Genomic DNA, 24405 nt, shown 5'->3' with positions numbered 1-24405 from the left:
AGGATCCACACTCAACTGCAGCTGCTAGTGTTGTAACTGACTCACTGCACCGGGGAGCGGAAGGAGGAGGAAGCCGTTCACAGATGGAGACTACATGAAAGAGTCGTTCATGAAAATATCACAGCATCTATAGCCCAAATAAAAATAAATAAACAAGAAATTATGGTAATGGTAATGGTTTTATTTCATTTGAACATTCATTCATTCATTTTCTACCACTTATACTCACAAGGGTCGTGGGGGTGCTGGAGCCTATCCCAGCTGTCTTCGGGTGAGAGGCGGGGTACACCCTGGACTGGTGGCCAGCCAATCACAGGGCACATATAGACAAACAACCATTCACACTCAATTCATACCTATGGACAATTTGGAGTCATCAATTAACCTAGCATGTTTTTGGAATGTGGGAGGAAACCGGAGTACCCGGAGAAAACCCACGCATGCACGGGGAGAACATGCAAACTCCACACAGAGATGGCCGAGGGTGGAATTGAACCCTGGTCTCCTAGCGGTGAGGTCTGCGCTCTAACCACTAGACCGCCGTGCAGCCAATTTATGGAAAATAATTTGTTGTCTTGGCTGCACGGATCTTGTTCATTGTTTCCATGAATATATATGCAAGTCTCCATGTGAGGTTATTTTTATTTTTTTTATACCCGACTCAACTGTATCAAGTCTTTGATTCACTTTAGTGAGTGACTCGAATACTTCAGTCAGTACAAGGAATTGAGTTTCCAATCGCTAGTTTGTAGTATATTTTTATATAGTTATAACTTCATGACTTCACTGTAGTCTATGTTTCATGGAAGGAGAATCACCCATGTTTTAAAATAGTGCAACACAATGTGAAAGAAATCACCAAAAACATTAATTTGAGGTTACTACCTAAGTACTGTGACCCCCCCACAGAGTGTCCAAGCACTCCTTTAAGAAAAGTACTCCTAATATTAGCTTTTTATGTGAATAAAAAACACCTGTCTCAAAGCTGACCTGATTATAGACCTGCACATGACCTGACTGGACTACAAGAGCACGAAGAAGAAGGTTGCTGAGAGAACTACTGGTGCAATTATTGATAAATAGAAGAAATAAAAAAAAAAAAAACAGTCAACCACCCTGGCTTTGAGCTCCATGCAAGATATCACCTGAAGGGGTAAGGATGATTGACAGGAACCCGGGGGGAGCTGGTTCATGATGTTAAGGGAGTTAGGAGCAAGAAAAGCATCAATATAAGACTAGGCCTGCCAATACGAAGTTGATCATTTTGCCAGGAGGCGGGGCTACTAGCAGCAAGTTAGTCTTGTGAGCGAGAGTGACATATAGTAACATGAATGAAGGCACATCAGTGATGGTTTCTAAGGTGAATGAATGCCATAGTCCCACTGTGGCAATATTTAATTTTCAAAGGGGACGTATCAGGCATACATTTGAAAATGTTTTTGTTTCGTATTCTTGGTAATTTTTCACCACGGTAGTCGGGATCTACTATACATCAATCCATCAAAATCAACCGTTATTCAGTGAAAACCCCGACTGTTTATTTTCATTTTTTTCAATAAATGGTGTATATGAGATATGAGGTATCATGTGACTGTATGCAACAGCTGACCTGTCTCTTGGTCGCATTGGTGTTCACACGGGTCCAGCAGGCGCCGTCCACACAGTTCCTTCACCCACGGCCCGCTTGCATTCTGTTGGTGGTATAGTAAGATCTGTGCTGGGTTCAGCCAGTCAGAGGCATCCAATTGGCTTCCCTGGAGCAAAATGAACCTCGACCCTGAGAATGGAGGAGGCACATCAGAGCGATACTGCACCGAAGAAACATCACAGATAGCTTGGAAAAGTACATCCCAAAAAAAAAAAAAAACACTCCTGATGAAACTTTTTAGACCAGCTGAAAAACTTTGGAAATGTGCCTATCATTCACAACCATTAATAATAGATTACAGTAATGCATGCCTTCATAGACACGATGTTTGAGTTTATTTCCCAAACTAAGACCAAGTAGAATAACAGACCACAGTGCCACCTTAAAGATTCACCAATGACTTTGACAACAACATTTACTTTGATAACAACGCTCGAGCAGTTTGATTCCAGAACTCGGTTGAGCAGAGTCCGACTATGTGTTTGGTTCCAGAAATGGGTTGAATCCGACTATGCGTAGTCGGAATATCTCAACCTCTCACACACACATGAGAAGTAATAGAAAAAAAAACAAAAAAAACATTGAACACCAGGTAGTCCAGGCACCTTCTGAAGCACACTTGCCCCCGCAGGTTGTTGGTCTACAGGGGACACTTATTCAATTATTATTTCATATTATTTGCAAAGAAACCAGTGCATCCTTATTTAACTTAAAATAAGCCCCTTGTGTTGATTCAATGTTTGTACAGTCAAACGTTCATTATTTATGTGAAATGTGATACGATTGAGAAAATGATATTATTTTACATTTATATACATTGTTCATATTTGATGTAATCTATTTATTCTCCATATTATTATTTATTATTACACGGGAGCCAGGCAACAACATTTCGTTGGCAATTTCACTGCTGTGTTATTGTGCAATGCCAATAAAGAAAGTCTATGTCTTATTTATCTATACTGTACAGACTGAACTCAAAACTGAGTTTGAAATAGAGAGCAGTCAAGCATACAATCATATTCAAATTGCATGCCGAGTACAACAAATTCGGATATGTTGGCAGGTCATTCATATCGAAAATCCCCCATGCATAAATGGACCTCTATTTTATGCTATCTCCAGGTTCATTCATTCATTCATTTTCTACCGCTTATCCTCACGAGGTTCATGGGGGTGCTGGAGCCTATCCCAGCTGTCTTCGGGCGAGAGGCGGGGTACACCCTGGACTGGTGGCCAGCCAATCACAGGGCACATATAGACAAACAACCATTCACACTCACATTCATACCTATGGACAATTTGGAGTGGAAAATTAACCTAGCATGTTTTTGGAATGTGGGAGGAAACCGGAGTACCCGGAGAAAACCCACGCATGCACGGGGAGAACATGCAAACTCCACACAGGGTGGAATTGAACTCGGGTCTCCTAGCTGTGAGGTCTGCGCGCTAACCACACGACCGCCGTGCAGCCCTATCTCCAGGTTAATCAGGAAAAAAAAAAGTTTGTCATTTGTGTTGCCATGTGCCCGAATAGGAGGAAATATTGTTATCATAAACTACATTGACTTATCTCTGTGTGAACAGTAAAGAAAGTCATTTTGTCTTCATGGCATTTGTGGGCAGACGTGAGGCCAGCTGCTTGCACGAATAGCTTAGATTCATCATTTGATTCAGCGTGACATCAAATCAAGCCTGAGAAGATTGTGAAGGCATTTATGGAAACATTCTAAATCGATCGTGGTTTTGTAATTCAACAGGCGAATTCGCTATCTTTCATCTCTCCTTTAAAAGTTCCCCTCCTTGGACAAGTCTCTTGAATTTTAATGTTACCCTGGCGGGCGAGTGTATAACCTGGAAAGCAGCCGCTCGCACAATCAAATCAGACCACAGATGATAGATGAGTGAGGCCGGTCGCTCTATCATGCATCACATCTGCCAGCTCGCTCACATGACCGCTAAAAATGGCCATATGCGCAAGTAATACATCAAGTAGTGCTGCACTTTCTTCATCATTTTACATTTCATCACATGTTCTGCAGAAGGAAGTTCAAACAAACCAGGAAACACAAGAGGTGATGGAAGACTCCCTGTGGGGGGGAGTCTTTGTGACCTGGCCTCTGTGTGATTTGATGTTTGAGAACGCACGTGTTGTGTTGTCTCACACGACAAAGCGCTACCTGACCTGCTATTTACCTTTTCTCTCCCAGACAAAGCAAAGCCACAGATCACCAACTCCTATTCATTCTATTCTGCTCTCGCTGCACTCATTTAGAGGTGTAGAAAAACCGTGCAGTAGAAAAACACCACCTCAGCAACCCCATATGGAATCATATCCCTTTTCCAATGTGATGTGAGGTGCTTCAAAGTCGGTTCCTGGGGAGTTTTCCTTTTCCTTTAACAAGGCGCCACAGGGGTTCCCAGCTGGATGTGTCCCCCTTGCTGCCCCACACCCCCAGGTTCTCACTCGACTCCCGATGATGGCTGATCAACTGGCTTGTCAAGTGGTGAACTTTGCATCAGGAAGTAAAGGAGGAGTTACCTCCTGACCTGGCTGCATGTTATTTCAACATTGCTTGAAAACAACCAGGCAGAATTTGCATTAATTAGCAAATGCTGGATTTTTAATGTCTAATTATGCCAGGGGTGTCCAAATATTGTCCAGCGAGAGCCACATTCATACCTATGGACAATTTGGAATCACCAATTAACCTAACTTGTTTTTGGAATGTGGGAGGAAAACCACGCATGCACGGGGAGAACATGCAAACTCCACACAGAGAGGCTGAGCGTGGAATTGAACTCGGGTCTCCTAGCTGTGAGGCTAACCACTCTTCCCGCCTTGCAGCCATTACCCTATATCGTATTACATAATAAGAAATTAATTAATTGTGCTTTATTTATTTATTTTTAATGCTTTATTTATTGTGTATATGTTAGATTTTAAACATGTAATAAAAATCTGTTATGACGATTAAATCTGGAATTTGTGTGTTTCACTGAACATTATAGTAACATTACTGACACCTAGTGATCAGTATAGAATACTATGTAGCATTCACAGCATCTATGAATGTGTCTTTTGAATGCCTTATAATTGCATTTTCATACTTAAATGCTTAAATTTAGCCAGAACATTGACATTGGTCCAAACATTGTCCAGCGAGAGCCAAATTAAAGGATGGAATGGCCACTTTGACATTTGGTAAATATGCTATATACTGTATATTTCAAGGGAAAAAAATACATCTCATATTTGTGATATACAGTCATGGAAAAAAAATTATATACCCACCCTTGTTCTTATCTACTTCTTATTTGTTCACTTAAAAGCTGCCTGGTATGTCTAAAGCATACATAAATAGCTTTAATTTAAGAGATGATATCAAGCAACTTCCAGGGTTTTCTAATAACTACAAGATTGTCCTTCCAAAAAATTGAAACTCCGATCAGCTATTTTTTATTGTCGTCGTTATATCTGTCCAAACAACTCTACTTAATGCCTGTGACGTAACGACACAGCCGCAAAGGAACATGCAAAGTGAAAGTGGTTTCGAGTCAGTTCACGGTCAAGTCTGCAGTAGAAGGGTTATGATTGTATGCACAAAAGCAATCCAAGTTCAGAGGGTTGGTGTGAAAGCCTTACCGTCAGCGATGAGGTGCTCCGGTACGTGTAGGATGACACGTACTGACAGGTTGCAGGACAGGTGAGAGCAGTAAACCAGGCTGATGACACAGCTGATCACACTGATTAGAGTCAGTGTGGTCTTACTGATGGGGCTCCGAGGGGAACCTGCTACTGGGAAAAAACACAAGGAGGTGGGGCAGAAAAACAAACATACATTAACATATGGCCTGATGAACTCGTCTGATATCCAGAACATCCTCATCACGCATGCAACATATAGTCGCATAAATATAACAGTCACATAAAGACAGACACGTCAAGTCATGTAGCATTCCCGATAGTCGTGTAAAGTCAAAGCACATAACATAAAATAAACAAACATAAAATAAAACAACAGTCACATAAATACAAGTAATGATGCTTCTGCAGGTTCTACAGGAAATTTGACTTCCTCTAGATCTGGGGTCTCAAACCTGCGGCCCGCGGGCCAAATGCGGCCCACAGGATGCTAGTTTGAGGCCCCCCGTCTTGATATGAAAGTTTAATATTAGTGCGGCCTGTGCAAGTTTGATATGGATGCTGTATGGTATCATGTACCCAGAAATGACAGCTTAAAGTTGTATGCACACCGGACACAATTGACTCGATTTTGCCCTGCCCATTTTGCTTTTTCCTCTCATCATCCATGACTGAGATCACCACCGTCACTGCGCTACACTGCTCTGAAAGTCCGAGCTCCGAGCTCAGGAAACCATCTATAGGCGCTTTATTTCAGTCGCTAAGTGCCAGTCCACCTGTCTCTGGTGAGTATAGCGGTGTTTGTTGTGTCCAAATCAATAAATAAGGCGCTGTCAATGCGCTGTCTGGTCCAACAACAACTACAACATTGGATTAGCAGTCAAGCTACAGGCTTATAATGCTGGGTACAAATAAATGCAGGAAATGAGTTGGAAAAAAACGGTAAATACAAGTCACAAGATAAAGCAGCTCAAACATGTGGTTCAAACACAAACATGTGGTTAAAGTTAATGTAATATGTAACCGAGTATGATGCTAACTTGCTAATTGCGTAAAATTCATTCATTTTCTACCGCTTTTCCTCACGAGGGTCACGGGGGTGCTGGAGCCTATCCCAGCTGTCTTCGGGCAAGAGGCGGGGTAGACCATGGACTGGTGGCCAGCCAATCACAGGGCACATATAGACAAACAACCATTCACACTCACATTCATACCTATGGATAATTTGAAGTCGCTAATTAACCTAGCATGTTTTTGGAATGTGGGAGGAAACCGGAGTACCTGGAGAAAACCCACGCATGCACGGGGAGAACATGCAAACTCCACACAGAGATGGCCGAGGGTGGAATTGAACCGTGGTCTGCGCGCTAACCACTCGACCGCCGTGCAGCCCTTGGGTAAAATTATTAAGTTTCATTAATGTTCATGTTGATGGTTAAATAACTTAATACTGTTCATTTGAATCTGAAAAATTTGAATTTGCTATTATTATGCTGTTATTTTATTTATTTATTACTGATTGAAACCAGAACCAAAGCACAAAAAAAAGTGTAGGGTATTTTTTTTTTGGGGGGGGGAGGGCCTGATGCGGCCCAGTCTCACCCACACCCTAGCTCCAGTGGCCCCCAGGTAAATTGAGTTTGAGACCCCTGCTCTAGATGGTTCCAATATTTGCCATTGCTGGGGTTGAGAGTAATGATAAGCTCCTACTGTCTAAAAAATACTTTTCGTCTTAATAAACCCCAAACAATGAAGTAAAAATCCTGGCCTTTGAGTGGCTTAGCTCCTAAGTCCGGTGCAACTGCTTGATGGGAGAAGGCAAGTCACCAAATATAAAGGAAACCTCGATTCCAATTTCCTCTGCCTTCCAGGACACCCACTGATGAGAAAATCTAGGGGAGGTCTTCATGCAACTCCTGCAGCACTGTTGGTGCCACAACCTACAGGGATCTGCTTTATTGATCCTTTGGGTCCATCACCAGCTAACAGAGGTGAAAGCCTACAACACGGGTAACAGTTGGTTCTTCATATAACATCATTTGCACCTGGGAGAGGACACTCCAGCTTTGTTTCACAAAGGTGAACCAACACACAAAGCAGCAGTCTACTGATTATAAGCCAAGTGCTCACTTGGCGTAGAGCTGGAGCCAAGGGCTGATTTTGACGGTAGGAGGGATCATTGGATGAGCTACTGTCTGCATCAAGCTGGGCAGCCTCCAACCAATTAGGTGTTGTCCTGGCTTCTTCATCGGATGCATGGAGATTAGGTTAACACCAACAAGCAGTGGGCAACAATTGCACCAGGCAAGAACAGAAGAAACAAACATATGAAACCTGTTCTTAAACCAACCATCATAAAATGACTATATTGAACTTCAAGACATCAGAGACACAACAATTCATTTCTTCATACGTAAATGATGACCTTTATCGTCTATAGGTGGACACCACTGCCCTGCAAGTAACGCCATCCAAGTGGATCACACTGTAGGACAGAAACCACGCTTTCTGGCAAGGAAAAACACATCGAACCACAGAAAAAATGAAGTGGCATTTGCAATCAAAAACTACCCTACCGGCCATGGTTGAGAGGGGGTTTGAACTACTACTTAAAGGGGACTTGTATGACCTATAAATGTTGCTAGAATTGTGTTAAACGATGCCAACGCTTCAGATAATGAGGATTGCAGAATTGGAAGTGAGCCCTGAAAGAAGTTTGGGAAGTTTTTTCTAACAACGGATCCCTGTGACATCACAGCGAGCCGGACTTCCTTATATGAGCGTATATGAGCTCTGCTGCACTGTGAGGATTTCACCGCATTATCACATAATGTCACCAATCACTGCGGAGTGGGAGTGCCCGAAGGTGGGCCGTGGGTGGAATACATTACAAAGACCGATTTGGAAAGCCAAGGAAATACAAGCTGGAATAGGTACAGATTCTGGAAGATCAAGAAAGCTTTCTGTGCAGGTCATTGTGTGAAGCTGCTCTATCGGAGTCCACAACTCAATATAAAGTGCCGAAAAATTTGCATAATAGGTCCCCTTTAGGCTGCACGGCGTCCGAGTGTGCAGACCTCACAGCTCGGAGACCCGAGTTCAATCCCACCATTGGCCTTCTGTGTGGAGTTTGCATGTTCTTCCCATGCATGCATGGGTTTTCTCCGGGTACTCCGGTTTCCTCCCACATTCCAAAAACATGCTAGGTTAATTGGCCACAGGTATGAATGGTTGTTTGTCTATATGTGCCCTGTGATTGGCTGGCGACCAGTCCAGGGTGTACCCAGCCTCTCGCCTGAAGACAGCTGGGTAGGCTCCAGCACCCCCGCGACCCTCGTGAGGATAAGCGGTAGAAAATGAATGAAAGGGTCCCCTTTAACTACTTACCAATTCTCATCCTTCAAACCTCTGATGGCCCTATCACCCTGGTCAGTGCCTATGAACCAACTATGACCGACCCTGTTAAGGCTGGATAAGTTCTACTCAAACCTCAGAGAAATCATCAATAACATTCCTGAAAATGAAGACCTGATCCACCTTGGTGACGGCAATGCCAGAGTCGGTGCCGACTATTACTCCTGACCTTTTTCGACACTCAAATGTTTGCAAGATTAATGACAACAGTTCCTGTTGAAACTCCGCTCCTGGTGTGGTCTCTGCATTACCAATACCCATTTCAAAACAAAGTGTCATGGATGCACCCACGTTCCAAGCACTGGCATCAGCCAAGGTCATGATCATCGTCAGATGAACAAACCTCTTGCTCCGACCACAGTGCAGACTACTACTGAACACTAGTGTGCAGTAAGATCAGACTGAAGACGTTTTCTCCTACAACATCAACACCATAAACATGTTTGATTCTGGTAAGTCTTTTGCGGATGCTTTCTCTGCAGACCACCACCCAACTCTGCCTCTGAGAAATGGGTTCATCTCTGGGAAACCATTCAGTCTTTGCTAACATTGGGAGGAAAACCTTTGAAGGGCGAAGTCTAAATTAACAACGCCATTATGAATGTCAGTGGATAACACCTGCATCATCAGAACACTCATGTATGGCAGTAAAGCATGGAAAAATTGTGCAACAAAAACGAGCGGAGAAAATGCCAAATATACTGGCTTCGCTACCACGTTCACAACACAACAAGAACTTTGTTGCCTCAGACTGTCCGCCAGATTGAAGAAGGCCGTATACCAAAAGACAGAGAGCTTGCCCTGCCCAATCAAAGGGCATCTCTAAGTGTGTTATGAAGGCCTTGGCCATAGACACTAGCCGCAGTAGGTCGAGTGGTACACTCCAGAGGCAACTCATGGAAGGTGAGGAGAGGATCCAGAGCTTTGCTGAAGCTTTGCCTGGCCGAAGAGAAGGGAGCCAGACGGAAAGCACACACATGCGAAATGACCCTATAACCAACCACCCATACCTGCACCAGGAGTGGCAGAGAATTCCACTCACAAAAACAGCCACAGTCAATCCTGTTCTGCCTGATGTAAATCAGTCACATAACGTATAATAAAATTAAACAAAAATATGTGCTTGCTGCACATAGCAGTGGAGTCAACATTTTATGAAAACAACAAGAATTCGGGAGGTTGAGACAAGGTTCGGTGGCACGCAAACACGTCTGCTGGGTCTGAGCAGCAATGTGGAACGTACAAAACAATTGTGACTCCAAGTAAAATACATGTTAGAGGTTATTTAGCACTCTGTCCCTCACTTGATTTTTCTCTTTTCACCCCCTCGGGCAAAGGAAGCAGGAATATTCCTCTTATCTCTTTTACTCAGGAGTGCTGTACCTAGTGTTAAATGCGACCTTGCAAAATACACGCACAAACACACACAATAACCTTGAATTAAAAACGCTTGCACTTTTTATGCGTGGTATTTTATGTTGCTTCATGAGATTTCAGTTAACGTTTCAAACACTGAGGTTTTTGTGTATTCTTTGCAGTTTAACAATTGTGTTGCTCTTTTGATGATACAATCAGTGCATTTTAAAATCTAAAAAAACTCCCACTTTATGAAACGGTACCATTCCTGTTAGCAATATTCTTGTATGCAGTCTTCATGGTTCCATTTTAAGGTCATGATTCAGCTAATTTTGGGTGCAGTAACAGAACAAAATGCTTTTTTTTGCGGAAACAATATTTATTTTTACATGAAAACACAAGACTAAACAAATATATGCACAAATGGAGAAAACCCATGTCCTTTATCCCCTATTCTTTATTCCTCCAATTAAATGTGCAAGCAATGGCTAGTTTTGGTTCCCATTTCATTTATGTTGTCATCAGTCAGCCATTCAGAGGGACGTCAAAATACCGTGTAGTAGTTACCACTTTTAGCAGGTTATTTACCCAGCATTATTATTGTCATATGCCAATCTAGTTGAAATCAACAATGTCACATTTTCCTCCCCAAATCACCTTACTTGATGCGGGATAAGTAAGGCAAGGCGAGACGAGTCAAGTTTGTTTATATAACTTCATAAGCACAGAAGGTAATTCATAGTGCTTTACAGAAAAGAAGGGTAAAACCGCTTCATAAAATCATACTAAAATCATTAAACTTCCACAAATCATTCCATAAAACAAAAATGAAGAGTGCAGATAAAGTACTTTCTGTTGCTACATCCGCAGTTGAATTGAGCAGAAGTGTTTTCGGGTTAGATTTTAATTTTGCCAAGGTTGAGGATTGTCGCACATCTCTTCTAGAAGACTGTTCCAGATTTTGGCAGCATAGACACTTAGCGATGTTGTTTGGTCTAGAGACAGTGCCACTGAAGAAGACAGGAAGCAAAACTGGAGGTAACAACGATGATGATTTAGTTCTCACTGGGGGTGACCAGGATGGATAGGATCAGGAAGGAGTACATCAGAGGGACATTACATTTTAGAGGCCTTGGAGATAAAGTCCTGTAGGCCAGACTGAGATGGTTGGGACATGTCCAGAGGAGAGATGTTGTATTTACAGATGCCAGGCAAGTGGCTAGTGAAAGTCAGTGGGAGAGGCTGCTGGATGCGGCTGTGACAAAGAATCGATCATAAGTAGGGATGTAAATCTCTTTGTCTTAATAGATTCAATATACAACAATAACTACATAAAATGTCATGTAAAGGGATGTCAATTTTGGAAATATGGGCCATTATTTTATTCAAAAAATAATATACAGTTGAGGGGTATAGGTATCTAGGCACAATATTTGCTGGCCTTCTGAGGTTTTTACTCCAATACAGGAGTGCCATCAGAGACAGTACCACTTAAGGAGGTTGAGTTCCTTTGGAGTGAACAAATGCTGACCTTCTACCACGCTTTTATTGAGAACAGATTGACCTTTTCATTCATTTAATAGTTTTATTCACTACATCTTCAGGACCGGACACACTTATACAGCATCATAAGAGTTTGCTCCAAAATCATTGGCCATCCTGTTAGAGCTCTTTATATTGTGATCAGCAAATACTGCTCATAGGACCATACAGGACCCCTGACTCCACTACTCTTTGTTTTAGTGGGTTCCATCAGGTCGTAGACTAAGATGCCCACGCTGCAAAACACAAAGGAGGAAGGCAATCTTTGTCTCCACAGCAGTCTGGCTTCTGAGTGTGGACCCCTCCCTCTTCATATTATTTATTTTTTATGGGTATGTGTCCAGTAGTGTCTGCCTTTTTACATTTTTATTGTGTATGCTGCGCTTTGTGTGTCTTTTAAACTGCCCCCCCCAGGATAACAAGTGTTTGAATTGAATATTGATACAATTAGAAATCCCACAGTTTTGGCACGTTTAATGCAAGCAGTGTTTTTTTTCCTCCATTTCAGTCCTTGAATGCACCTTCTAACTTTGTCCCACACTGCACAGTACTGCTATTACTATACTGTATGTTTTTTTTATTTTATAACCCATTGTCTGGTTCAAAATGCCGATGCAATGTGGGAATGATTAAAGGTCAGATTTGATGACCTTACTGAGTTCTATCTGTTACGGGCCGGCATGGTCGTGACCCCAAGATACAGACACAGGAACATTTGCAGGTAAAAATAATAATTTTAATAAAGGTTTGCAAAATGACTAGCATCGAACTAAGGACAATCAGTCAAGGAACCAACAACGGAAGAGGTGCCATTTACAAGAATATACAAGGCATGCAATGTGTGAGATTCACAATTGTTTTTTAGCTGATAACTAGTGCATCGAGTCTTAATAATGAGAACCTCGTGTGAGATGTAGTGACCCAAAGGCGAAAAAACAGGGGACCAGTTCAGGTTGGCTGCAGTGCAGTCAACCTCCTACCAGCCCTGAAGGGGCAGGTGGGTCGTCAGTTAATTCACAAGGAGTCTAGGCCTAAGCTAGGCTCTAGGCCTCCTTCGCTTAGCTTAGCTGGCCATCATTTATCTGTACCAAAAACTAGCTTGTATAAACACAGGGCCACATCAGTTAACCAAATCAAATGTTATTAAGGTATCTAGAATATAACAATATATTTAAATCTATGACATAATATAGTACTATGTTATTCATCCGTTAATTCTTATTTGCTGTTCATGCTAACCAGCCCACACAATGAGGCTAGGTGGCTAAGCTAAGTGAAGCCAATTTTTAGCAACACTTACCAGTTCCTTTCAATATATAATACATGAAATGCTCCTAGGTAGTACTCCCAGTGGTAGTGGGCGCCTATAACGTATTTAGATGCAGCAGTGTTAAAACATTGTTGCTTTGAAATTTTGCAAGCCTACCCGTGTAGCAAGTGTTTCCCCATGTGTGTTTGGTGAGTGGCTTCCTGTTAGCTATTTATTGGTTATTGTGTGTCATGTGATCAAGGTGTGAAATCCTGATTGGGTGCACAGAATCACATGAGTCAAACCACATGATTCAAATCACCTGTTGCTGAGTGTTGATATATTAAAACATTCTATTTATACTTTATATATATATATATATATATATATATATATGCACTTAAAAGTATATGAAAGGGTATTATTAAATAAAAATATATAGTATACAAGTATAATTAATGTTATTTATCCGCCATTTATCCGAGGAGCGGTAGAAAATGAATGAATGAATGAATTAATTTATAATTAATTTATTTATAATATTTATATTTATATATTATTATTATTATTATTATTATTATTATTATTATTATTATTATTATTATTATTATTATTATTATTATTATTATTATTATTAGTATTATTATTATTATTAGTATTAGTATTAGTATTAGTATTATTATTTATTCCACGGCACCATTTTTGTTTTTGCAAATGCCGTGTCATTTTCTGTCTACACACTAGTCTGCTCCAAGTCAGTGTTGATTTAGGACTCTTCTTTCCTCACTTTTGTGTTGCATTTTTACATAACGCAGATTACAATATTTTGAATCCATCTTTTAAAAGAAAATTGCATGTAGGAAAAGCCGTACTGTGAGTTGTTTATTCCATCCTTAAAGCCTGCTTTAATTAAAGGTGTTGGCTGTACTTCTAAAAGTGTTGCCGTGTTTGTGACACATTACACGGGAATAATTGGCTTGGAAGCGCCGTAGAGGCTTGTATCTTCTGACAGCAGTTATTATTTTAAGAGCATTATCATTGTATTTATTTATTTTTTCTCCGTCATTTCCACACCTCATTACCGTACATCAAAGTTGCAAGACGACGGCATGCTGACAGAAAAAAGAAAGCGTGCTGCACCACTTGCATTTGAAAAAAAAAAAAAAAAAACCTGGTAGAAATAATATTCATGTGTGATATTATTTCCAAACGTGGTGTCTCAAAATGCAATGTGTTTTCAAATATGAAAGCACTGATCTTGTATTGTTTTATTTTACTGAACAACAGCGTGTTGATGCAATGAGATTAATGGGTGCATGCTCACATCCAAAAACATCGGAAACCAGCGATGTATTTGTTCAACACGAGCACACAACACCGCAGCCAAGCAGCTCCACAACCACCATTCAGGATACTTGGCATGCGTCGTGGAGGTGGAAACACCATCAAACAGCGGAATAAATTGAAGTAGAATTCCTCCTTACCCCCTGAGCCCCATGCGCTGTTGGCGTTACCGTTTCTCATACCTCGACTCCGGCGGCGACTGCGGTTCGGGTCGGTGTAAAAGGCCAGCTGAGGCTCGCTGTCGGCCTCGGTGCCAGAGTCTCCGTCTGGGTTCAAGAAGGTTGAACCCGCTGTTGGATTCACACAAAGTAAATCGCATATGAAAAAAAATTGTCCTGATTTTCTTCTCAACTTTGTGAGAGGAAGCTGAAGCCACAGGTGGAGTTTTCAAACTCGTCTTGAAATGTTTCCCCCCAACAAGGTGAAGACGAATAGAAATTCAGTTAACACTGCTGTAGCTCAGCGGGTGCGAGCATGCAGCCGCTGCAGCAGTTTCTGCATCTGAATGAACCCTCGATTAGACTTCACTTCCAACTTTACTGCAGTCAGTAGCTGGCATGCAAAAGGCAAATGAAATTCAGAAACGGAAATGACATTTTTAACATTAACTTAATTTTCTAGCCTGCTTATTATGACGAGGACTGGACCAGCATAATTATATTCTCAAAAATACAGTGTGACATTGTGAACATAGTACTCTAGTGTCACAGTGCGATAATTTTTCAATACAAAACTTTTTAACTTTTTTTTTTTTGTCTTTTTTTAAAACTTTTTTATTCATTCATTCATTCATTTTCTACCGCTTTTCCTCACGAGGGTCGCGGGGGTGCTGGAGCCTATCCCAGCTGTCTTCGGGTGAGAGGCGAGGTACACCCTGGACCAATCACAGGGTACATATAGACAAACAACCATTCCCACTCACATTCATACCTATGGACAATTTGGAGTCGCCAATTAACCTAGCATGTTTTTGGAATGTGGGAAGAAACCGGAGTACCCGGAGAAAACCCACGCATGCACGGGGAGAACATGCAAACTCAACATGCACTAAAGTGACTTTGTGACCATAGTTTCCCAAAAGCAAGTATAAGTTCAAGCTTAAATACTGCATAAGCCAGTGTATTGTCATGAATATTCATCCCATTTGGATGTTGCTGAGGTTGCATTAGTGTGATCCAGCAAAATGTTTTTTTTTTTTCTCCTGGCAGGACTAAACAAATAGCGTCAAAGTAAACTATAATCTTCCAACATGCATTATGATGATCAGACCACTCTTCCGGTATTACCATAACACATTCCAACTGAAAGAGGCATTCATACAACAAACTGCCATTGACAGGGTAAGGGGGGAATCCATCAAAGCAGCAATGATTTGCTGTCTCAGTGAGATATACGTGTGACACAAAATAAAACTCAAGCTTATGTTGCTCTATGACAAAAGCTTTAAAAGTCCCAAAACAAGACACAGCTTGATTAAAGTTGACAAGATCCTTCTGGAACAATGGGAGACGCCAAACAATGTTGGCAACAGATTTATTTTGACAACAAAGAGGTGCGTTTTCATGACAGCAGCTTCATTATGTGGTTAATGTGCTTACAGAGAGCATCAAACATTTGACTGCAAAAAGTAAATATTACTGATAAAACCATACGACAACAAGCAAAACTCTATATAGTTGCCACTTCCAGCTTTTTTTTTGCAGCTTTGAATTGTCTCACATCAGGGACAATAATCCGTAATACAAACACAGCCTACACTGCAAAAGGGGCTGGCAAAACGTAAGATAGAAAGAAAAAAAATACTTAAAACTTGTGAAATTATCTGTCCATGCAGCTAGCAAATTTTACTTGGTAAGAAATCTTCAATTAAGATTTTTAGATCTAGAAATAATCACGACCGGAATCCTTGATTTAAAATTTTTACACCTAAACATAAGCAAGAAATACTTATAAAGAATACTTATATACTCATTAAGAATTAATACTTATTAAGTATTATTAAGAATATTTTTATTTATGAAATAAAAATAAATAAATAGACAAATAAATAAATAAATAAATAAATAAATATTAAGAATAAAATACCAATATCTTTACTTTGTTACGTCCAATAAACAAGTGAAATACAACAGTGACTGAGTGGGGAAAGCGGGGATTCAAACGCCAACCTTCCACTTCCTGGACAACCTGCTACGTCCTGCACCACGTCCTGCTCATGTACTACATCTACTGTACTACATCAGACTATAATCTATCTGAAATGTCACTTTGAGGGACTAATAAAGGCATCTCTTAATACCTAACAAAACAGTATCCTGAAACTACTTCACAGACATTGACATAAGCCTAAATCCATCTTAAATGAAAGAAGTACTTCCAAATATGAAATAAACAGACTAAGTATGAGGAAATAATATTCCAAAAAAACGTGAATTGATCTGTCTACACAGCTCGTTCTTTTGACTTGATAACAAATCCTGAAGTAAGATTTCTATCTCGAAATAAGTCCACAGAATTCAGCTTGGCACAGTGCCGATTTCGTGACAAAACAGTGCACGGAAGGTGAGTTGAAATTTCGCCAGGTTCGACATGGTCTATTTTCCACGCAGGCAAAGCGTGCCCGGTGTAGTAGTAATTTGGTTGACAGCCAATTCAGCAAAACGTCACAGGCAGGTTTTTCAGTGTTAGACACATTCGAATGCAATACACAATCACAGCAGCCATTATTTACTGGAAGTCAAATTTGAGAGGTATATTATGTGTTTTAATCTGGAAAACTCAGTTATATAAAACGAATCAGTACAAGATAACCTAATCTCTGTCCATGAACTATTTTATCCAGCTCGACCTGGCAGGATTGAAGAGAGCCGGAGCCTATCCCAGCGGGTATCACATGAGAGTCTTTTTATAATATTCCATAAATTTGACATCTTACCAGAGAACCAAGTCACATTTTCAATACTTTACAACTTTAAACTTATACTAATTTATCTTGTGGGAAGAAGCCAGTGCTTTCAGAGCACACCCACCCACGCAGGCACACACTGAAGCCTGGAACACTTCAAATAGAAAGGACCCTGCCGGGTGACGGCTTCCGACACAAAAACTGCGATTCAAGGCGCTGACAGCAATACCCTTGTTAGAGAATAGCATAAAAATAAATTCATTAAAGCAAGCCACTCCTGAGGGTGTTAATTAATGGGGAGATGACTCTAAAACTTGTGGACAGTTAACACCAAATTACCATCAACATGTCATCAATTTAACAGCGCATGTGGAATCTGTTAATTTTGTGGTGAGAATCTTCAACATAAAAAGCAGACAATTCAGTTGGTAAAACACACCTGCAATCTACTTATGACCTGGTGTCAAAATTAAAATGGGATAAGAAACATGAATAAATTAACTCAAAATGATAAGCGGCATAGAAAATGAAATAATAGATGGAAAACAAAAACCACATACTACTTCAAATGTGGCTTAGGCCAAATTCATTCATTCATTCATTTTGTACCGCTGATCGTCACGGGGGTGCTGGAGCCTATCCCAGCTGTCTTTTGGCGAGAGGCGGGGTACACCCTGGACTGGTGGCCAGCCAATCACAGGGCACATATAGACAAACAACCATTCACACTCACATTCATACCTATGGACAATTTGGAGTCGCCAATTAACCTAGCATGTTTTTGGAATGTGGGAGGAAACCGGAGTACCCGGAGAGAACATGCAAACTCCACACAGAGATGGCCGAGCGTGGAATTGAACTCGGGTGAGGCCTGCGCGCTAACCACTCTTACACCATGCAGCAGTACAAATAAATCTGCTATGTAGCCGATCTACTGCGGTCTGAATGGTGAGTTGACATATTCATTCATTCATTTTCTACCGCTTATCCTCATGAGGGTCACGGGGGTGCTGGAGCCTATCCCAGCCGTCTTCGGGCGAGAGGCGGGGTACACCCTGGACTGGTGGCCAGCCAATCACAGGGCACATATAGACAAACAACCATTCACACTCACATTCATACCTATGGACAATTTGGAGTCACCAATTAACCTAACATGTTTTTGGAATGTAGGAGGAAACCGGAGTACCCGGAGAAAACCCACGCATGCACGGGGAGAACATGCAAACTCCACGCAGAGATGGCCGAGGGTGGAATTGAACTCTGGTATAGGCTCCAGCATATCCGGAAATGGATCGATGCATGTTATAAGTTTACTGTTAAAATTCCCAACATGCTTGGATGGAGGCCGTAAGAAATAAAAGATGTTTTTCTGCCGCCCAAAATGTTAAAATTGTATATGTAATAGAAATAGAAAGTGTTAGTATTAGACTAAAGCAATGCATGAAGGGATAGAATACGATGGAATGTACCGTAAACGCGGCTATGAGGTGAGAGAGGGCCACTAATGAAGATGGCCTTGCCAGTATTGTGAAGGAACTGAAAGAGATTATTGAGCTGTGCGCAAGGCATCGATGCGACCTTATTCATTTATTATTGATGGTTGATGACGGTGACAGTGGCTCCTGGAAAACATCACGTTGAAGAAGAATCACGGAGTCCCCAATAATCCAAGCAGTCGGAGGAAAGAGAAGGCGAGGAGATGTTGGCCACGAGGGGGTGGAGGCATTAAGGAAGCAGGATGGCGCCGCGGGGCAAGGGGTGAAACTCACAATGAAGAGGCAAGGATAATCTTGGTGCCAGGATGGCAGTTTAGCTGGAGTGGAGGTCACCGAGGACTTTGGTTTATCCCCCTGTTTCAGCAGGGTGCCTGGGGTGTCGGGAGACAGCGTGAGGAGCGTCTGTTTGATCAAGAATGGTGTCAGGCGCACGTGGAGACTTTCCGTGCATGGCACTATGAATGCAGACCATTTTGTGGCGTTCGGTTTAATATTTACTCCGTCGATCAAAAGCCTCAACTTTCTGTTGAAGCAGCGGAGGAGGCTGGAGGAGTGTTTGATACGAAGCATGGAGAAGGAAGACAGGAGGTGATGGCGTCCATTAGGAGTTCAGCCTCGCAGACCCTGCATATTGTGGAAATGTGTTCCTTCACTTTGTGGATTTTTTTTCAAGGAGAATCCAACAGTTAGGGCAGCTGGAAGCAGAGGTGAGGGGGGGCCATGGTGGACAGACTTGCAGAAAAACAAAGTAGGCAGACGGCCAGTACAGGACGAAAACAGGCAGGCAGCGGTGGACTAATTATAATGGAGATGACATCCTTTAATTTGTATGTATTCTATTTGTATTTTATTTGGATTTGGATTTGAGAATTGTATTGAGATCAGGATCGAGATCGGGAAGACCCAGGTTTTCAAAGACATATATATTGTGTTAATTGGCAATTCTAGATTGTCCTTAGATTTGAATATGAGTGTGAATGGTTGTTTGTCTATATGTGCACTGTGATTGGCTGGCCACCAGTCCAGGGTGTACCCCGCCTCTTGCCTGACGTCAGCTGAAACATACCCTGCAGCATACCCCCTGCGACCCTAATGAGGATAAGCAGCATTGATAAAGGATGATTGGAATTGTAGGTATTGGAGGCCTACCTACCAGCAGTTTGGTAATGGTAATGGTAATGGTTTTATTTCATTTGAACATGCATCAGATTACAATTGAATGCATCACATAATCAGTTCCCAGTTCCACATGTGAAAAAGGAGTAGGAAGAAGCAAAGCTTATTAAATCCTACCCCTCCATCTGGTACTTTTACAATCACTAACTGTTACATTTGTTCACTTCCTGCTTTCCTAATATAGTTTCAGTTTTTGTTTTTGTTTTATTTTTGTCCCGTACCGAAGTAGGAGATGATATGAGCATCCAATGACATAATGGGTACCATAGTAAGTGTCAATGTAGTGATATATATAGCACATCATGACTGGTTCAAGACTCTTCATCCTTGTATTTAGCAAACATCAACTGCTTGTATTGTTTCTTGAATTGGCTCATCGTTGTGCATTGTTTGATTTCCTTACTCAATCCATTCCATAGTTTGATTCCACATACTGAAATGCTATGGCTAGCATAACGTAGTCCTAGCATAGAAGTGTTTCAAATGTATTCTTCCCTGAGATCATATTTCTCCTCTCTTGTAGAGAAGTATTGGATGACATTTTTAGCTAATTGGTTATTTTTAGTCTTATGCATTATTTTAGCTGTTTGAAGATGAACTATATCAGTAAGTTTAAGTATTAGTTAGTATGTTCTCTGTAGGCAGCATTATGAATTATCCTTACTGACCTTTTTTGCAGTAACTTTAGCGAGTGAATATTGTTTTTATAGTTATTACCCCATATAATAAAGGAGTCCATTATGTAAATACAACACTGTTCACGTTTTTGTTTTTTTTTTGTGAGGGCTTTAGTGTCAATATAGGTTCTTCCCATGACGTATATTGTTAGCTAGCTCATATTAACTTGTTTTCTTGTGCTAGAATGTACAGAAAAGGGAAAAATGGGCAAAATATCAAAAAAGTACAGTTCCCCTTTTATATAGTTGACATCGTAAGCTATAGTAACTCACGTTAGCATTGGGAATGTGCATTGTCTGGAAAATAATGTGGGTCATTCTTATGGCATGGAAATTAGTCTCTCAGCCGTCTATCTTCGTTTATGCAACGTTGTGCAATCCTTATAATCTCTACAGCGACACAAAATATGGCCACCGCTTTAAGCATCAGCAAAATAGTGATCTGTATTTATTTCTCCAAGGTTTTAAAAGCACCAAATGATGGTTCAATTTTGGATAAAGCACAGAGAAAAGCCAAAATAAAGCCCTCAACTGTTACAGTATAAAAACATGGCAGTATAGCACATAAGATTGTGGTGGATGCTGGTGTGAGATTGCAGATATTTTCTTCTCTCCCTGAAAAAGCGACATCAGTGGGAGTGAGTGACTCACCCCGAGTGTTGCTGGAGAGACGTTTGCGCTGGCTGGTGGAGGTGTTGTGGGGAAGCAAGGTGTTCTGCTGGTGGTTGCTGTCAATTGGACTGGTGGCAATGATGTTGTCTTTGTATTTGTTCATCAGCGCCAGCTTTGTGTTGTCAATCACTGCAGAGGAGAAAGAACAAATGCTAGAAACAAGGATACACAAAATAACAGCATCAATCAATTTATATAGAATAGAATGAAATAGAATAGAATACAATAGTCCTTTACACTTCATGAAGCATCAAGTGCACTGCGTCACTGAGTGTTGAAAATTGTTTTTTTTTTTATTTTTTATTTAGTGTGACTGCAAAATAACCCACCAGGAAAGCCAAAGTTATGTAGTAGCAAAATTGTAGCATACGGCTGTAAGGTTGGGGAGTCACAACAATGTGACGTGTTGTGCCATGAAGCTCAAAGTTGGCCATTTTAATTTAGTAAAGGAGCTCTGGCAAGAGAAAAGCTTGCTGGCCCTTAATATAGCTAGTAGTACATAAACATTTACACTGGTATCTGTATCGGCATTGGTATCGGTCCATTTCACTCATGGATTATTGGGATTTGTATGCCCTTTTGTAATTTTTTTTTTACAGCTCTAAAGACAAATTTCATGGGGTGAAGAGGTGTATAACTGTTATCTAAATGGTGAACATTTTTTTCAGTTAGCAATTTTTTCAGAGATTGGAAGAATATTGTGGCCTCAGCTGACATCAGTCACCGGCCATAAACTAGCCAAACATATGCAGATCCTACATTCAGTCCCACCCTCTGCCATCTCTGTGTGGAGTTTGCATGTTCTCCCCGTGCATGCGTGGGTTTGACCATCACTTTTAAAGGAGATTAAAAAAAAGCAAAAGAAAAAAATAATTGAGCAAATGAAGAAAATAACTTCATAATCTTAATTTTAACTTAATAATCAAAATAACTTGTAGTTCAATATTTTTGACTGATAATAAATAAATATAATTTTTCATATTTTATTTATTTATATAATTTTGTTTTTATTATTTTATATTTTCATTTTATTTATTATGAATAATAAATAAAATGATAGTAAAAAAATCCAGAATAGGGGCTGCACAGCGGTCGAGTGGTTAGCACGCAGACCTTACAGCTGGGAGATCAGGGTTCAATTCCACCCTCGGCCATCTCTGTGTGGAGTTTGCATGTTCTCCCTGTGCATGCGTGGGTTTTCTCCGGGTACTCCGGTTTCCTCCCACATTCCAAAAACATGCTAGGTTAATTAGCGACTGCAAATTGTCCATAGATATGAATGTGAGTGTGAATGGTTGTTTGTCTATATGTGCCCTGTGATTGGCTGGCCACCAGTCAAGGGTGTACCCCGTCTCTCACCCAAAAACAGCTGGGATAGGCTCCAGCATCCCTGCGACCCTTGTGAGGATAAGCGGTAGAAAATGAATGAATGAATATGTAAACTCACCATTCAGACCGCAGTAGATCGGCTACATAGCAGATTTATTTGTACTGCTGCACGGTGTTAGAGTGGTTAGCGCGCAGGCCTCGCAGCTAGGAAACCCGAATTAAATTCCCCCCTCGGCCATCTCTGTGTGGAGTTTGCATGTTCTCTCCAGGTACTCCGGTTTCCTCCCACGTTCCAAAAACATGCTAGGTTAATTGGCCACTCCAAATTGTCCATAGGTATGAATGTGAGTGTGAATGGTTGTTTGTCTATATATGTGCCCTGTGATTGGCTGGCCACCAGTCAAGGGTGTACCCCGCCTCTCGCCTGAAGACAGCTGGGATAGGCTCGTGAGGATAAGCGGTAGAAAAACAAATAATCATTGTCATCTGTGCTCCATTCATCTTCATTTGACTTGAAATGGACTTGGACAAAACAACGAAAAGAGCTAACGCTAAACTCACCAGGAGTGAGGTCCATATTATTTTTGTCATTGCAGCCCTGCAGAGAGTCCAGCGTTCGGCTGACTTGACTGGCAAATTCCTCACCTCCATTCATGCACTCTCGTTGTAGATGGTGGCGAAGGTCTGTGATGTCATATTCGTACCTGCAGATATAACATTCAAGAGTGTTAAGCCATTGTGGATGACATAAATCAGATAAAAATACTCCAACTGTGTGATCATGTGTCCGAGTCTGATTCGTACCCATCCAGAATCGGCGTCTCTCGGATGCTGAGAGTTCCGCTGGAATTTGGGCCCTGACCCCGGGAGTTCCTCAAGCTCTCTCGGGCTTGGCCTCCCATCAGCACGGAGGGTATGTAATGGATCTCATTTGCCGCTTCGGCACTAGCGCTCTTCTGAGGCTGAGGGATGCGGCGACGCTTACACCAGCGCCGGCGAGTGTAAAGGATCAGGACCAGGCACAGGATGGACAGCAGGAGGGCGATCATCCCACCCTGAGGGACACAGCGTCATATTTATAGACAAAGCAATAAATGATAGAAACCTGACGATATTAAGGATGCCCGTTTGGATAGCCCCAAAAAATTAAAATGCCTACCTCACTCACGGTGCAACAAAAATAACACAGTTGGAGCATGCAATGTAACTGTATCACGCATATGATGTTAGTTTTGAAAGAAATGCTTACACATTAATATACATGAAATACTCATCCATGGAGTGTACTACTTTTATATACGTAGTAATTCAAAACCCACAAGGCATGATGGGTAGCTTCCTGTTGGGCTTCTAAACACGCCTATTTCATTTGGAGATGGGCGGCACGGCGGTCTCGTGGTTAGCGCGCAGACCTCACAGCCAGGAGACCAGGGTTCAATTCCACCCTCGGCCATCTCTTTGCATGTTCTCCCCGTGCATGCGTGGGTTTTCTCCGGGTACTCCGGTTTCCTCCCACATTCCAAAAACATGCTAGGTTAATTGGCCACTCCAAATTGTCCATAGGTATGAATGTGAGTGTGAATGGTTGTTTGTCTATATGTGCCCTGTGATTGGCTGGCCACCAGTCCAGGGTGTACCCCGCCTCTCGCCCAAAGACAGCTGGGAAAGGCTCCAGCACTCCTGCGTGAGGAAAAAGCGGTAGAAAATGAATGAATGCATAATCCGTGTGTTACAGTGACATTGTGTATTTCTTGTCTGGTTTTTTTTTGTATTATTTTTGGTTACAGCATGCGGGAGGGAGGCATTTGGGCTGCTAAGCTGTTGGTGTGTATTGTGGAGTCAGAGTGTTAAGTATCAAGCTGTTTCACTGCATATAAAGAACACCTCCTCCAGCTAGTTGCCATTTGCCTCTGACTATGTTGTGTGCAACTCAAGCTAATAGCGTATA

The 24405-nt window shown here is 41.5% G+C and overlaps 1 protein-coding gene across 5 annotated transcripts in view; it reads right to left on the bottom strand.

The window, feature by feature from the left end:
* Nucleotides 1–24405, bottom strand: part of astn1 (astrotactin 1) — a 256497-nt gene that overhangs the window by 177182 nt on the left and 54910 nt on the right. The window contains exons 3-8 of one of the 5 annotated variants that reach the window (XM_058065280.1): nt 23262–23512; nt 23019–23161; nt 21108–21257; nt 14340–14489; nt 5295–5447; nt 1610–1777 (exon numbers count right to left, since the gene is read on the bottom strand). In XM_058065280.1, the coding sequence (XP_057921263.1) occupies nt 1610–1777; nt 5295–5447; nt 14340–14489; nt 21108–21257; nt 23019–23161; nt 23262–23512 (1015 nt within the window). The remainder of the gene's footprint in view (nt 1–1609; nt 1778–5294; nt 5448–14339; nt 14490–21107; nt 21258–23018; nt 23162–23261; nt 23513–24405) is intronic. The other 4 variants (XM_058065284.1, XM_058065285.1, XM_058065281.1 and 1 more) reach the window with 4 other exon arrangements.

This window comes from Doryrhamphus excisus, chromosome 1 (assembly GCF_030265055.1).
Source record: "Doryrhamphus excisus isolate RoL2022-K1 chromosome 1, RoL_Dexc_1.0, whole genome shotgun sequence".
In the NCBI taxonomy this organism is placed as follows: Eukaryota; Metazoa; Chordata; class Actinopteri; order Syngnathiformes; family Syngnathidae; genus Doryrhamphus; species Doryrhamphus excisus.
The sequence above is the reverse complement of the archived record's forward strand: the minus strand, read 5'-3'. Positions and strand labels throughout refer to the sequence as shown.